Below are 14,178 nucleotides of genomic sequence, written 5' to 3' on the forward strand. Positions count from 1 at the left end.
ACACACGCGCGCACACACACACGCGCACACACACACACTCTTACATACACGCACACACACACTCTTACATACACGCACACACACACACACACACACACACACACACACACACACACACACACACACACACACACACACACACACACACACACACACACACACACACACACGCTCTCACAGTCTCATATAGATCAGCAGATAACTTTAGAACACTGTAATCCCTTTGACATAATGCAGGTCGTAACAATCAACCTCAACCAGGGGTGGCTGGTGGGGGTGGAAATCGGAGAACGGGCTCATCGTAATACATGGAATGGGACGAGGAATGGCATCACACACGTGATGTCAACCATGAATCATTATTTTCCCGCTGAGACCATATATACTGAAAAATGTATGCACTCACAACAATGTATGTCACTTTGGATAAAAGCGTCAGCTAAATGGCATATATTATAGATAGATAGATAGATAGATAGATGTATGTATGTATGTATGGTGCCCCACAGTGCATGGTTTCAGTCAGTCATGAGGGAGACAGTGTATCAGGAGGCGTTGTTACTGTGGTGTCTGTTACCTTCTCTCTGTGGAGCTGTTGGAGTTTGTCTTCCTGCATCCGCACCACCTTGTCCTGTTCACACAACCTGCTCAACTTGGCCTGGGGAACACAACGTCATGTTGCATTGACACACACACCCAACACACACACACCCACACACACATACACACACACACACAGGCACATACACATACACACACAGGCACACACACAGACACACACACACAGATACGCCATATTATCTTTCCAATCTGAGGCAATCTGAGGCAACACAGGGAATAATGAAATGACATTGAAGTGCTGTTAGCTTCCGGTGATCCATGTTCTCCTATCAAGACCTGGTGATTGGTAATGTAAGATGGACAGAGAGAGAGATAGAGAGATAGAGCAAGATACAGGGCAGAGAGAGAGAGATAGAGAGATAGAGCAAGATACAGGGCAGAGAGAGAGAGATAGAGAGATAGAGCAAGATAAATAGAGATACAGGGCAGAGAGAGAGAGAGAAATCGAGAGATAGAGAGAGAGAGAGATAGAGCAAGATACAGGGCAGAGAGAGAGAGAGAAATCGAGAGGTAGAGAGATAGAGAGAGAGAGAGAGAGAGGGAAAGCGCCAGAGAGAGAGAGAGAGAAATCGAGAGAGAGAGAGAGAGAGAGAGAGAAAGAGGGAACAAGGCAGACCGAAGGAGAAGAATCAAGAGACCCCGGGTATACAGGTAGAGGACGTTGGGGTGTTCGTACTCACATCGATGTCGACCTCCTCGGGCCTGCAGGTGTACGAGTGTTCCCTGTAGTCCTCAGGGCTCATCTGTAGGAGGGAGGGAGGCAGTGAGAGGCCCGCTGAGACGTCAACAAACACACAGACAGACAGAGGACACCAACCAGGAGATCTAATGCAGCTTCACGACTGGGCTCCTTTACTGTGGACTCCATCTTTACTGTGAACTCCATCTGGCCACCAGACCGGAGGGACGCTAGGAGTATTATGCAAGATTTGGGAGGCGCGCTGCCCTGCCTCTGCAAGATTACTGCTTGGCCTAGATATCACGGCGAGGAGAGGGGTCCGAGGAAGGAGAGGGCCCTTTGAAGGGCGTCCTCCACCTTCACTAGGGTCCCATCTACATCACAGAGCGCTTTGAAAAGTCTACCCGCTGTCCTCATAAGGTCATTCTGACTGGGAGAAATAAACAACAGTGTGTGGTGTTATAAGTAGAAGCAGTATTTGGAGGCACGCTGTCTGGGCTCGGCCAGATTATTGTGTTCCAGACTTGTTGTGCTCAGCTTTCCCTTCTCTAATTAACCAGAACGGCAGCGGAGGCTGGCGGAGGCTGGCGGAGGTCGAAATAGGAGGACGGGCTCACTGCAATGTGTGGAACGGAGCGAGGAACGGCTGTGTGTTTCAGTGCCGTCCCTCATTCCATCCCGTTGTGTTGACGACACCCTTCCTCATTCCGTTCCATGCCACGACATACAAATGAGCCCGTCCTCCTCCGATTTCTACCTCCACCAGCCTCCCCTGGTCTTCACTTTCAGTAACATCAACAACAGGAGGATAAGACAGCAGCCAGCCTAAACACTCCCTGTCCTGAGGACACTGGGTGCCTCATGTTTCAACACGTGACTCATCTGTCTCCATCAGCGACGTGACAGTGGTTTTTTAAAAGGCCACTGCGAGGAGACATGCATGTAAAACAATCGGCTGCCTAAACGACAGCGTCGGGGCGGCCAACTATGCCTCGGCGGTGGTGTTCCCCGCCAGCCAGCGGAGTTCACACAGATAAGTGGTTCAGAGGAATCTGCTTGGCTAGTATCCGCGGTGCTTTCACTGTTTGTGTAACACCACACAGGGCGCTTGAAATCCTCTTCAACTGACAGACAGACCACAGGCCTCTCTAATGAGATCCAAATGTAGCTTCATATTGCTAATGACGATGATAATAATAACAATAACAATAATCATAATCATAATCATAATAATAACAATAAGAGAATAAGAGATATGCCCGCTTACATTTTTATAAAACAGGGTTGATGCAGGGGACTACATCAGGTTCAAGTTTGGCCTAGATATCAAGGCAAGGAGAGGGGAGGTCATTCTAGTCCCAACAAATAAACGGTACGTGTGTTTTTGTACGTTTTTCATTTGATGTAGCGAAAAAAACATCAGGCCAAAGTCTGGTTAGACATCCAAAATAGAGAGGGTCTGAGGGAAAGTCTATCTGGTACTGCACAAGGTCATTCTGGTTGTGGTTATGAAACCCAATCAGAATACTGTACTGACAACTGTACTGACAATGTGTTTTTCCTCCATTGATTAGCTTCAATTCAAGGTTAGAATGCCAGTCTCGGAACAGCGGAGCACATTCTAAGATCTAAGAATTTTGAAAGGGCACATTCTAGATCACTGTGAACTGCATTGGATTCCATGTTACCAAAGGAAATGAGAAAACATTCAAGAGATTCCTCTCATGTCCATCCATAAAAAATAAAAAAAAATCTCTTTCTCTCACACACACACACACACAATCCTCTATTAGAGTTGAGCCCCACCACCAACCACAGCACAATTAAAGCACGTTGTGGTATGTACAGGTATGTACAGCAGGAGACATTCCATTCCATGCAGCCTCTCTGTCGACACAGGAAGCTTGAGCGTGGTGTGGAGTGGAGGAGTGGAGGAGAGGAGGAGAGGAGTGGAGGAGAGGAGGAGAGGAGGAGTGGAGGAGAGGAGGAGAGGAGTGGAGGAGTGGAGGAGAGGAGGAGAGGAGTGGGTGGAAGAGAAGAACAGAGGAGGAGGGAGAAAGGGAGAGAGGGAGGGAGAGGGAGAGGGAGAGACAGACAGAAGTCTCAGATCTAGACAGGTGGGGGGTAATGGATAGGCAGCTGTTGCTCGGCTGATATGCCAGTGTGTGTGTGTGTGTGTTTGGGGGGTGGGGGGGGTGGTGGCAGGGGAAGACAAGAGAACAGGGGAACAGCAGCACTTTTACTGTACACCCCCTGCAGCGGTGCTCACAAAAGTGGCAGAGTGATGTCACACCACACGTCACACAGGCTGTCACACAACATACTACATACATGTTCAGTTAGCTTCCAGAAACGTTGTCCCACCAAGACCCGACGATTGGTAATGTAAAGATAGAGAGAGATAAATAGAGACATAAATAGAGAGATAGACAGATACATAGAGATAGATAGAGATAGACAGATAAATACAGATAGAGATAGACAGAGAGAGAGACAGATAGATAGATAGATAGAGATAGACAGATAAATACAGATAGATCGAGAGACTGATAAAAGAGAAAGAGAGTCTTGACTCCCCAGTGTGACAGACAGATTCCCCTCTGCCGTTTGTCTTGCAAGGGGCTGGCTCTGTGCTACCGCCTCTCTCCCCCTCACAGCCTCCAGATTCCCCCCCGCTGCACCACAGCACAATCAGGTCCGACTTGTTTACGCTTCAAACCCCCTAAACCCTGTCTCTGAGGTCTTTAGACTTCACTGGCTGACTGTCGGCTACATCACGCAGACACAACACACACAAACAAACAAACAAACCAACCAACCGACGTCTTTGATAAACGCTCCCGCTTGGCTTTAAACCCTGGAACTTGTTGTTGTTTTGAATGCTGTAGACCGCAGGCTGTATGAAAGTCAGAGATGACGTGATGAATCCTAGAGTGCAGTATTACTACTTAGTAGTAGTATTATTTACATGTGCATTTATGGCATTTAGCAGACGCCTTTATCCAAAGCGACTTACAACAAATACTACTAATAATATTATACTACTAGTATTACTACTTGCTGTAAGTCGCTTTGGATAAAGGCGTCTGGCTAAATGTCAAAAATGCAAATAAATAAATAAATAATGTAAGATATATCCTACAGTGTAGTACGGCATAGTTCCACAATCTGTATGAGTGCGGCCTAAAAATGATAGGTCAGCCCCAGTGATTAAAATAGAACCACAATTTTGGGATGTCGGCCTCGTTCATTACCAAGGGGGGACCATGTTTCGCTCTCCTGCCAAGCCTGGTGCGAAATGAGCTGTCCTGCTGGTCCACTAGAGAGGTGACAACCCTGACCACACAACACTGTGTCACAGCAGTTAGAGTCCTCCAGCAGAGTCTGTCACAGTTTAGAGAGGGACGACCAAATTAGGAAGGACCCTCTAGGAATCTGGCACGAGGTTACCAGAAATCACACACACACACACACACGCACGCAGACACGCACACGCGCACACACACACACGCGCAGACACACACGCGCGCAGACTCACACGCACAGACACACACACACACACACACACACCTGTCATCAAACAGTGAGGGAGAGGGGGGGGGGGGTTCACTACACGGTGGAGCATACAACAGTACACATCATACAGTACTACTGCATATAAGCCATGCCCACACCGGCATGACTTGGGACCAGTAGAGGGGAGACAAATCAAAAGCAGATGGATGAGAGGAGCTGCAATACAAACAATAACAGGGGGGGAGGAGAGATATCGAGATGCCATGAGGACTGGACACCGGAGGAGGACGGGCATCGGCACTGACACAGACGGACCATAACACAGCTGGAGTGGATGGAGGAGATATAGATATATGTAGATATATATATATAGGCGAAGGCTTTGGCTGGCCAAGAGCTTACTTGCTGGTACAGTTGAGGCCTGGGGGCTGAGTTCTCAATCAAAGTGTGAATCATGACGATTAAAGGGTCATTTTCCTTCATCTAGTTCAGTGTGGAGGAGGAGGAGGAGGAGGAGGAGGAGCAATACGGTAATTGTCAGTTTACAGTCAGCAGGGCTAGAGGTCAAAGACAACACTGACAACACGCTCCCCCGACTCTCACTCTCTCTCTCTCTCTCTGACCACACTCAAACACACCGATTCAATAACCCCCCCCCACACAGACACATATTCAAACTTTCAAAAGTTAGCCTATCTACATCAGAGGACATCTCTTCTCTTCAGTGGCAAAGAAAAACAAAAAACAAGCCTGTAACATCATTCTAAAACTGGCATATTATAATACTATGCATGTACAGTGCAAAGACCAAAGACACACATCGAGCAAGAGTGTCAAGTCTGACACGCGGTGGGTCAGTTAGGGAGAACAGGGCCATGCGTTACCCCACCTGGTTATCCAAATACATGAGGTTCCTTTGGAGGTGATGGGAGAGAATGTCGTTCTAGCGTCAGCAGCGGAAAGGAGAGAAAATGAAGAGTGAGACAGAGGAGAGTAGTAAGACATCACCAGAATATACACTGACTGGCTGGCTGGCTGGCTGGCTGGCTGGCTGGCTGGCAGAATGAAAGACAGATAGAAACAGACAGATAGAAACAGACAGATAGAAAAAGACAGATAGAAAAAGACAGATAGAAACAGACAGATAGAAAAAGACAGATAGAAACAGACAGACAGATAGAAACAGACAGATAGAAACAGACAGACAGATAGAAAAAGACAGATAGAAACAGACAGACAGATAGAAAAACAGACAGATAGAAAAAGACAGACAGATAGAAACAGACAAGCAGGTAAAAGAGTCAAACAGAGAGTGTACGCGGAGACACACGGCGGGGCAAGACCAGGCAAAGTGAGGCAAACACATGAGTCGTCATGAGTAGGGGAGGCTGGCAGAGGTAGAAATCGGAGGATGGGTCCATTGCAACACATAGAACGTGTTTGATTCCTCATTCCATGTGTTTGAGATCATTCCTTGTTCCATTCCATGCATTACTATGAGCCTGTCCTTCTGTTCTACCTCCACCAGCCTCCCCTGGTACAAGGACAACCCGTTGGAGATGAAAGGATGAATGGAGTCATGGATTAAACTAAAACACAACAACACAACTTCTTTCTGAAGGCTGCAGGTCAGTTGAAGCCCCCCCCCCCCGTCACAACAAATCAATGGAAAACCCCGCTGACAGTCTCAAGTGGACATGCTGCAGACAGCATAATGTGGTCCTCTGTGGCTCAGTGGGTAGAGCATGGCGCAAACAACACTTAGGTTGTGGGTTTGATTCCCGCTGGGACCATATATACTGAAATGTATACACTCACTGCAATGTAAGTCGCTTTGGATAAAAGCATCAGCTAAATGGCATATATTATATAATGGATCACACCGCTGCCACCACTACAGCACGGATGAGTCATGAGAAATAAATGGGAGTGAATCACTAAGAGACGATTATGAAAGGACAGCGAGGAAGGCAGGAAGACAAGATGCAGAAGTAAGTGTTAAGGGACATGCTGTTCAGCCTATACTGCTGTTTACGGATGTGAATGCATGCAGCGTCACTGTCTAACCGCCGCTCCTCAACGTCTCACGGCTACAGTAGGTGACCTACATTTTGCAATTAATTCCGTGGTCTGACAACTTAGAGAGAAAAAAAGAAAAAAGAGACTTAAAAAGTCCCAAATCCTGAATTAACTTTCATTACATGCACCACCCGGCTAAAGTCTCCTTAGCGCTTCTACTCTTCAAGATCATTTAATGGCTTTTAAGTTTTCGAGTTTTCATTTCCGCCAAACATCTGTCCTGCTTCTTCTAGGGACTAGGGAGTAAGCCGTTTGATCTGCTCTCTATCAGACGTATACTCCAGGCCTGCTACGAAAACCACCCCCAAAAAACTTCTGTGTCAACAGCAAAAAGTTTGCTGAATAACAGTTTGTTTTGACATGTGCTGTGTTAAGGGGTGTTCTTAAAATCACCATACATATTCAAGGGTTAGCAGTTTTAAAAAATTAAGTTAAAGCAGTGGCTTATTCCCTCATGCAAAAGTACAGATGGTGAGACACCCTCAGGCAAAGGATCATTCTCATAAGGATGCAGTGAGGACGTGCCCTGGCCCAAGCTGACTGCTACCGCACCCCCACCCCACCTCACCCATCCAGCCCTGTCGAAAAAGAAATGACCCCAAAAAACCCATCCCCCTGGATGCATGGACGCGCCCCCCACCCCCCCCTCACCCATCCAGCCCTGTCGAAAAAAAAATGACCCCAAAAAAACCATCCCCCTGGATACATGGATGACGCAAGGTGATGGGAGAAAGCACGCCACACACGACACGACCTCCGTGGGCCTGACCTTTGGGTTGTCGCCATCGAGGTTTAGTTGCATAAGCTGTGCTACGGTGTGCTCCCGGATGCTGTTTATTTCTGCCTGCTGCCGCCTCAGTTTGATCAGCAGCAGAGTCAGCTCCTCAGGCTGCAGGGGGGCAGAGGGGACAGGGGGGGGGAAGAGGGGACAGAGGGACAACACAGCCACCAGGAGAGGAGGACGCGTCAGGAGGACCAGAGCAGGAGAGGACAAGAGGACATCCCCGTAGATATAGAACGAGTAGACCGGACATGCCCATTCAAATTCAACCTTCCCGATCAGGTTCCCTCTGTGTTCTACACATGCGATTACTGCGGCGATTACTGTATTACGATTCCATGTCGGCCGTTTTTTTGGTGTACTGGCCGAATTGCCATGGTCTGAGGGACCGTGTCCGTTCTACTCATTCTGTTTCTATAAGGACTACCAGGACCAGGAGCAGGAGAATAGGTTAATAACACCACTGAGTGTTCCCTGACTTTTCCCTGAGTGTTCTCTGAGTTTTCCCTGGCTGTTAGTCATCACACCATGCAGCCAGCGAGGTGTCAGTCAGGATAGGTCAAGAAAGGTCAGGAAAGGTCGGGATTGGTTAAACACCCACACCGTCATGCACATCATAGCCTAGGGTACACCTCCACCTCCACCCCTGTGATCCTCCACCTTGCCAAAGCCCCCAGGTTCACACAGCTGGCCACGCAGAGCTATGGTAGTACTGGCCAAACTGAGGGACCATGTTATTTGTGTTTCTACGAGGACATCTAGTATGGAGTTAGGCTGCCAACATGAAAAACAACTTTGCTACCCGATACTAGAAATCTATAAACTAGAGACCAAGAACAACACTAATCTCTCCCACCATTACAACTGTTTCTAGATGGACCGGTGGGATCTAGTGTGACTGTCTCTATTTTAAATGTTGTTTCATCAATGGGTTGTCGTCACAGCCATTACAGGAACATCGGATTTGGCGAGTTAGCATGGCTGACTGAACAAAGCTTTTTCTTTTTTAATCTTTCATGTGCATACTGCATGCAGCGCCCAACAGAGTTACATGGGTTAACCATCAGGAGACACAGTTCTGTGTATTTGTCTATCCGAAGTAGTTTCAAGCCAAAATGGCGTTTTGCCGTGAGTAAAAGCGGACGTCCAGGAAAGCCAGCTACGGCTTAGTGAGGCGTGAGTGACGCGGGGCTCCCTACTGCCGTGTGGCAAGAGTACGGACACTCCTGGAGTAAACACATTCTAAACCCTACCACTTGGAACGTGGACCCAGGTCCTGTCCAGATCTGCCCCTACAGGCACCCTGTCACTATGTCCTCTTGGAAGGAGAGAGAGGGAGACAGAGAGAGAGAGAAAGAGAAAGAGAGAGGTTGAGAGAGAGAGGGAGAGAGGGAGATGAGGGGGAAAGAGAGAGAGAGAGAGAGAGAGAGAGGGAAAGAGAGAGAGGGGTAAGGAAGAGGGAGTGATTACAAGACTTGTCTTTTTGGAAGGAGAGAGAGGGAGACAGAGAGAGGGAGAGAGGGAGATGAGGGGGAGAGAGAGAGAGAGAGAGAGAGAGAGAGAGAGAGAGAGAGAGAGAAAAGAGAAGAGAGGGGTAAGGAGGAGGGAGTGATTACAAGACTTGTCTTTTTGGAAGGAGCCCCATTAGACCAGAATGGAAAACTTGCGTTTCCAACCCAAGCATGAAATTACAGGGTGGTTATATTACAGAAGTTTGTCTGAGCATCCAGGCCAAGGACACAGTAGGCCAGGTCTGGGAGGGAGAGAGTGAGAGAGAGAGAGAGAGAGAGGGGAGGGAGAGAGAGAGGAGGGAGAGAGGGAGGAGAACTCACCGTTTTGCCTTGCAAAGTCTGGGCAGTGATGGTCTGGACAGGGATCCCTGCTGGCATAGACCTCCTGTCAGGTGGGTAGGCATACTGCAGAGTAGACAGAGAGGGAGAGGGGGAGAGAGAGAGAGAGAGAGAGAGAGGGAGAGGGGAGAGAGAGAGAGTCTCACTAACACCTTACTGTCTGGTCTATACACCCACTGGAGTAAGCCATCATGTCTCCTCTGATCATGTCAAACAACTGGTGCATATCCTAACAGTTCTACAACACAGTGGCCATTACTAAGTGGAGGCCAGGGGAGGTAGAAATCGGAAGACAGGCTCATTGTAATGCATGGAATGGAACGCCTCCCGATTTCTACCTCCACCAGCCTCCCCTGGTAGGCAGCCCGCAGACGACGATGAGCTTGCTGATCTAACAGTCCTGTGGAACTCAACGGTTTGAGGACGGAACTGAGTCAGTAGGCCAAACAAAGGTCAGTACCTTGGTAAGGTGGGGGGCCCGGTGGCGCCGGTCAATGGACATGTCCCCGCGGTAGACGGGTGAGGACACCTCGGAGCGGGAGGAGCTGACGTTATAGGACCTGTGCGGCGAGTACCCCCCGTACATAGAGAGGGACCCGTGGGAGGGCGAGGGGGGGATGGAGTGGCCCTGGTGCTCCGACAGGTTGATCATGGTCTTGTGGCTGGGCATGGTGCCGTAGGGAGCCCCCGGTGGCCGGGGGCTGTACGCCTGCCTCTGCTGCCACTCGTACAGCTGCCACAGGGTGTCGTCTCTCATGGAGCGCCGCTTGTCGCCCGGCGGCGGGGGGGGGCCCAGGGCGTGGTCGTAGAGGGAGGGGGACATGCTGCAGACGCTGTCTGGCCGTGCCAGGCTGTTCCTGGGCATGGTGCGGTAGCCGTCACCGTAGTGGGGCATGGGGGGGGGGCCCCGGTGGCTGGGCATGTTCCTAGGCAACGTCTGGTAGGACATGATGCTGAGGGAGGAGAAGGAGAAAGAGAGAGAGAGAGAGAGAGAGAGATTGAGATCCAATGCCAGGAAACACCCTGAATGGCTCCCTCTTGGAGGCTGGATATTGCCATCACGATGGATGGAATTGCAAACACGATGTTGATGGATTTCGTGTTATAATAACATTTCATAATGGCAGGTACTCTATATGCTTCCACACAGGAGAAGTCGGTTCTCTTTTAGCTGTTTTATGCTAAATAAACCCCTGAATCCTGAGGGGTAAAAAAACTAACAAGGAGCTAAAGACTTCATTTACATTTTTCCCTATTTCGCAAACATGTGGTGAATCTCATTATGTATATAAAAAGAAAACAGTTATTAATGGCGCTAAGCTAGCCAACAGCAAGCGGGGCTTTACTGTAATTTGAGCTGTAATTCGTATTGCCCTGAGGCTATGGCTCTAACAGACTGCTTCTATCATCACTTCACTGAGACGTATACATACAGAGGCAGCGATGCTCTCTCTCTTCCTGGAGAGAGGGCTCTGGGTGGAGAGACCCATTTTCCGTGCTGAACCTCGGGTATTTTTAGCCTGACCTTGTGTTGAGTTATATGCTATGAGCGATTAGGCACCGCTAATTTGGATACTTTGTCAGCTGCCAGAACCCATGTGCGTGTAACGGAGATGATTACACACACACTGTGGGGTGTGAGGGGGTGTGTGCGTGTGTGAGAGTGTGTGTGTGTGTACTGTGTGTGCGCATGTGTGTGTACATGTGTGTGTACTGTGTGTGCGAGTGAGAGAGAGAGAGAGAGAGAGAGAAGAGAGAAACGCCCGTAGGACAATTCATTTTCACAACAACGTGCTGAAGCGCTTCGCTTACAAACACCGGGTGCGAGACAGCGAATAACCCTATTAACCCCACCTGCAGACGCGGGATGAAACATGCTTGAGTTAAAAGGGTTGAAAAAGCCTTAAACGTGGGGAAATTGAGAAAAATGCAAGAGGACAAGCGTATAATAATCGATCCACATTGGGGCGGGGCGCGGAGGGCCCTTGTGTAATGCAGTAATGGTAAACAGACAGACTTCCCTCTCATGCTGCCGAAGGTCAACTGGAGAGAATAAACAAGGAAAAGTAAAGTGGCTGTGTCTGGAAACAAAGTTAGCACTGACAGACACACAACCGCAGCCCGTAGGGAGAGAGGGGGGGGGGGGAGAGGAGAGGAGAGGAGAGAGGGAGGACAGGAGAGGAGAGCAGAGGAGAAAGAAAGGGAGGACAGGAGAGGAGAGCAGAGGAGAGAGGGAGGGAGGACAGGAGAGGAGAGCAGAGCAGAGGAGAGGGAGGAGCAGAGCAGGGCATGGCCCTCAGGTCAGCGCATTAAAGGAGGATATCGCTCTAAGGAGGATCAGGCTGGATCAGCAGGGCTGAGGCAGAGGCCTTTCTGACCCAATTAAAGCTTGAGAGTCCTCAGCTCAGCACAGCGGAGGTCAGGTCAGCCATAAGCAGCAGCAGCCCCTTCCCCTATGTCCTTCCCCTGCTCACTGCCCTGCCGTTGTTTATATCCCTTATCTCATTTACCACACACAGACACACACACACACACACACACACACACACACACACACACACACACACACAGAGACACAGACACAGACCCACACACACACAGAGACACAGACACACAGACACACAGACACACACAGACACACACAATGCACAATAGTCTCCGGTGTCATGCGGTCCAGTGACTGTTCACAGTTAAGTGAGTTTTGAAATTCACAGTTCGTAGGCTAAGTATCTGAAGGATTGCCTACAGGCAAGTATTTGACTCTAGATTGCTGTCTATCAAAAATACGTATTATCATCATAAATCGTATTCATGGCTGTCAGGCTATTTGGAGTGGCTGGCGAAGCCCAAGCAAGACTTAAAACCATTCTTCAAATGGTTGGTTGCATGCAGTACATTAGCAAAACTAAAAAGCAGCTTATTCAGAGTTTTGTGGAGGCTGTTTGCGTGTGAACTGTGCTTCAGGCTGAGGATTGTGGGTAATGATGAGAGGAAGAGGATCTCTGCTGTCTGGAGATGATGCTCATGATTCAGCGTTTCTAACTATGCCAAGACAAGTTCACTTCCCTCACCCCGCCCCCCCCCCCCCCCCCCCCATCTACTTTCCTCTCCCCCGCTCCCCTCCCCCGTCTCCTTTCCTCTCCCTCTCGCCTCTCCTTTCGCCTCTCCCTCTCTCCCTCCTCCTCTCCTCTCCCCCTCCTCCTCTCCTCTCCCTCTCTCCCCTCCTCCTCTCTTCCCCTTCCTCTCCTCTCCCTCTCTTCCCCCTCCTCTCCTCTCCCTCTCTCCCCCCTCCTCTCCTCTCCCTCTCTCCTCGTCCCTGTGCTGTCAGATGATGCAGGCCACAGAGAGAACAATACTGGACTGTCCTAGAACAACCTCAGCTGTGACTGGAATACAAAACATATGGCTTGAGTAAGGATGTATGGCTCGAGATTTTATATGAACATTTGGATCAGATGCGGTGGCGCTGTCCCTGTTCTGGTGGCGCTGTCCCTGTTCTGGTGGAGCTGTCCCTGTTCTGTCCCTGTTCTGGTGGAGCTGTCCCTGTTCTGGTGGAGCTGTCCCTGTTCTGTCCCTGTTCTGGTGGAGCTGTCCCTGTTCTGTCCCTGTTCTGGTGGAGCTGTCCCTGTTCTGTCCCTGTTCTGTCCCTGTTCTGGTGGAGCTGTCCCTGTTCTGTCCCTGTTCTGTCCCTGTTCTGGTGGAGCTGTCCCTGTTCTGGTGGAGCTGTCCGTTCTGGGGCTGAGAGCAGCAGAGGTTAGGGAACAATGCGGAAACAAAGAGTGAAAAAACACACATGCGCGCGCACACACACACCAACCCACCCACACCTACGCACACACACCAACCCACCCACACCTACGCACACACACCAACCCACCCACCCACACCTACGCACACCCACCCACCCACACAGGCACACACAGCCACCCACACAGGCACACACACCCACCCACCCACACAGGCACACAGGCACACACAAACACACACACCCACCCAAACGCACACCCACCCGCACAGGCACACACAAATCCACCCACACAGGCACACACAAATCCACCCACACAGGCACACACAAACACACACCCACACACAAACACAAACACAAACACACACCCACAAACCCACCCACACCCACACAGGCACACACAAACCCACCCACACAGGCACACACACACCCACCCACCCACACAGGCACACACACACCCACCCACAAACAAAAATACATAAAACACAAACACAGACACACACCCACCCACATACACACCCCCCCCCCCCCCCACCCACACACACACACACCCCCCCCACACCCACACACACCCCCACCCACCTCCGGGTGTCGTCGTCCTGGTTGCGTACTCTCTGGGTGCGGACCCACTGCTCCAGCTGCTGCATGCTGCTGGTCCTCTGCAGGGTCCGCTCCGGCTCCGGCTGAATGGGGGTCCGCTGGCCCGGGGGGGCGCCGCCACCACCACCACCACCACCACCACCACCACCACCGCCCATCATCATCATCATCATCTCCCCGGGGCTCTGGTCCCCCCCAGCCCCGTTCACCTGGAGGGGGACTCTGTAGGGCCCGGGTCCGTCCACCTCCGCCACCACCACCGCCTGGCCCTGGCCCTGGCCCTGGCCCTGGCCCAGGCCCAGGCCCA

The 14,178-nt window shown here is 50.4% G+C and overlaps 1 protein-coding gene across 2 annotated transcripts in view; it reads right to left on the bottom strand.

The window, feature by feature from the left end:
- The window catches only part of LOC310802013 (pleckstrin homology domain-containing family A member 5-like), a gene marked incomplete at its 5' end in the record, with an annotated part of 106,908 nt that overhangs the window by 12,490 nt on the left and 80,240 nt on the right, over positions 1-14,178 (bottom strand). For both annotated transcript variants that reach the window (XM_083666246.1, XM_083666245.1), the window contains 5 exons: positions 578-658; positions 1,302-1,364; positions 9,509-9,592; positions 9,987-10,479; positions 13,854-14,178. The exon at positions 13,854-14,178 is cut by the window's right edge. In XM_083666246.1, the coding sequence (XP_083522372.1) occupies positions 578-658; positions 1,302-1,364; positions 9,509-9,592; positions 9,987-10,479; positions 13,854-14,178 (1,046 nt within the window). The remainder of the gene's footprint in view (positions 1-577; positions 659-1,301; positions 1,365-9,508; positions 9,593-9,986; positions 10,480-13,853) is intronic.

The sequence above is a fragment of the Argentina silus genome, assembly GCF_951799395.1.
Source record: "Argentina silus genome assembly, chromosome: 3".
Taxonomy (NCBI): domain Eukaryota; kingdom Metazoa; phylum Chordata; class Actinopteri; order Argentiniformes; family Argentinidae; genus Argentina; species Argentina silus.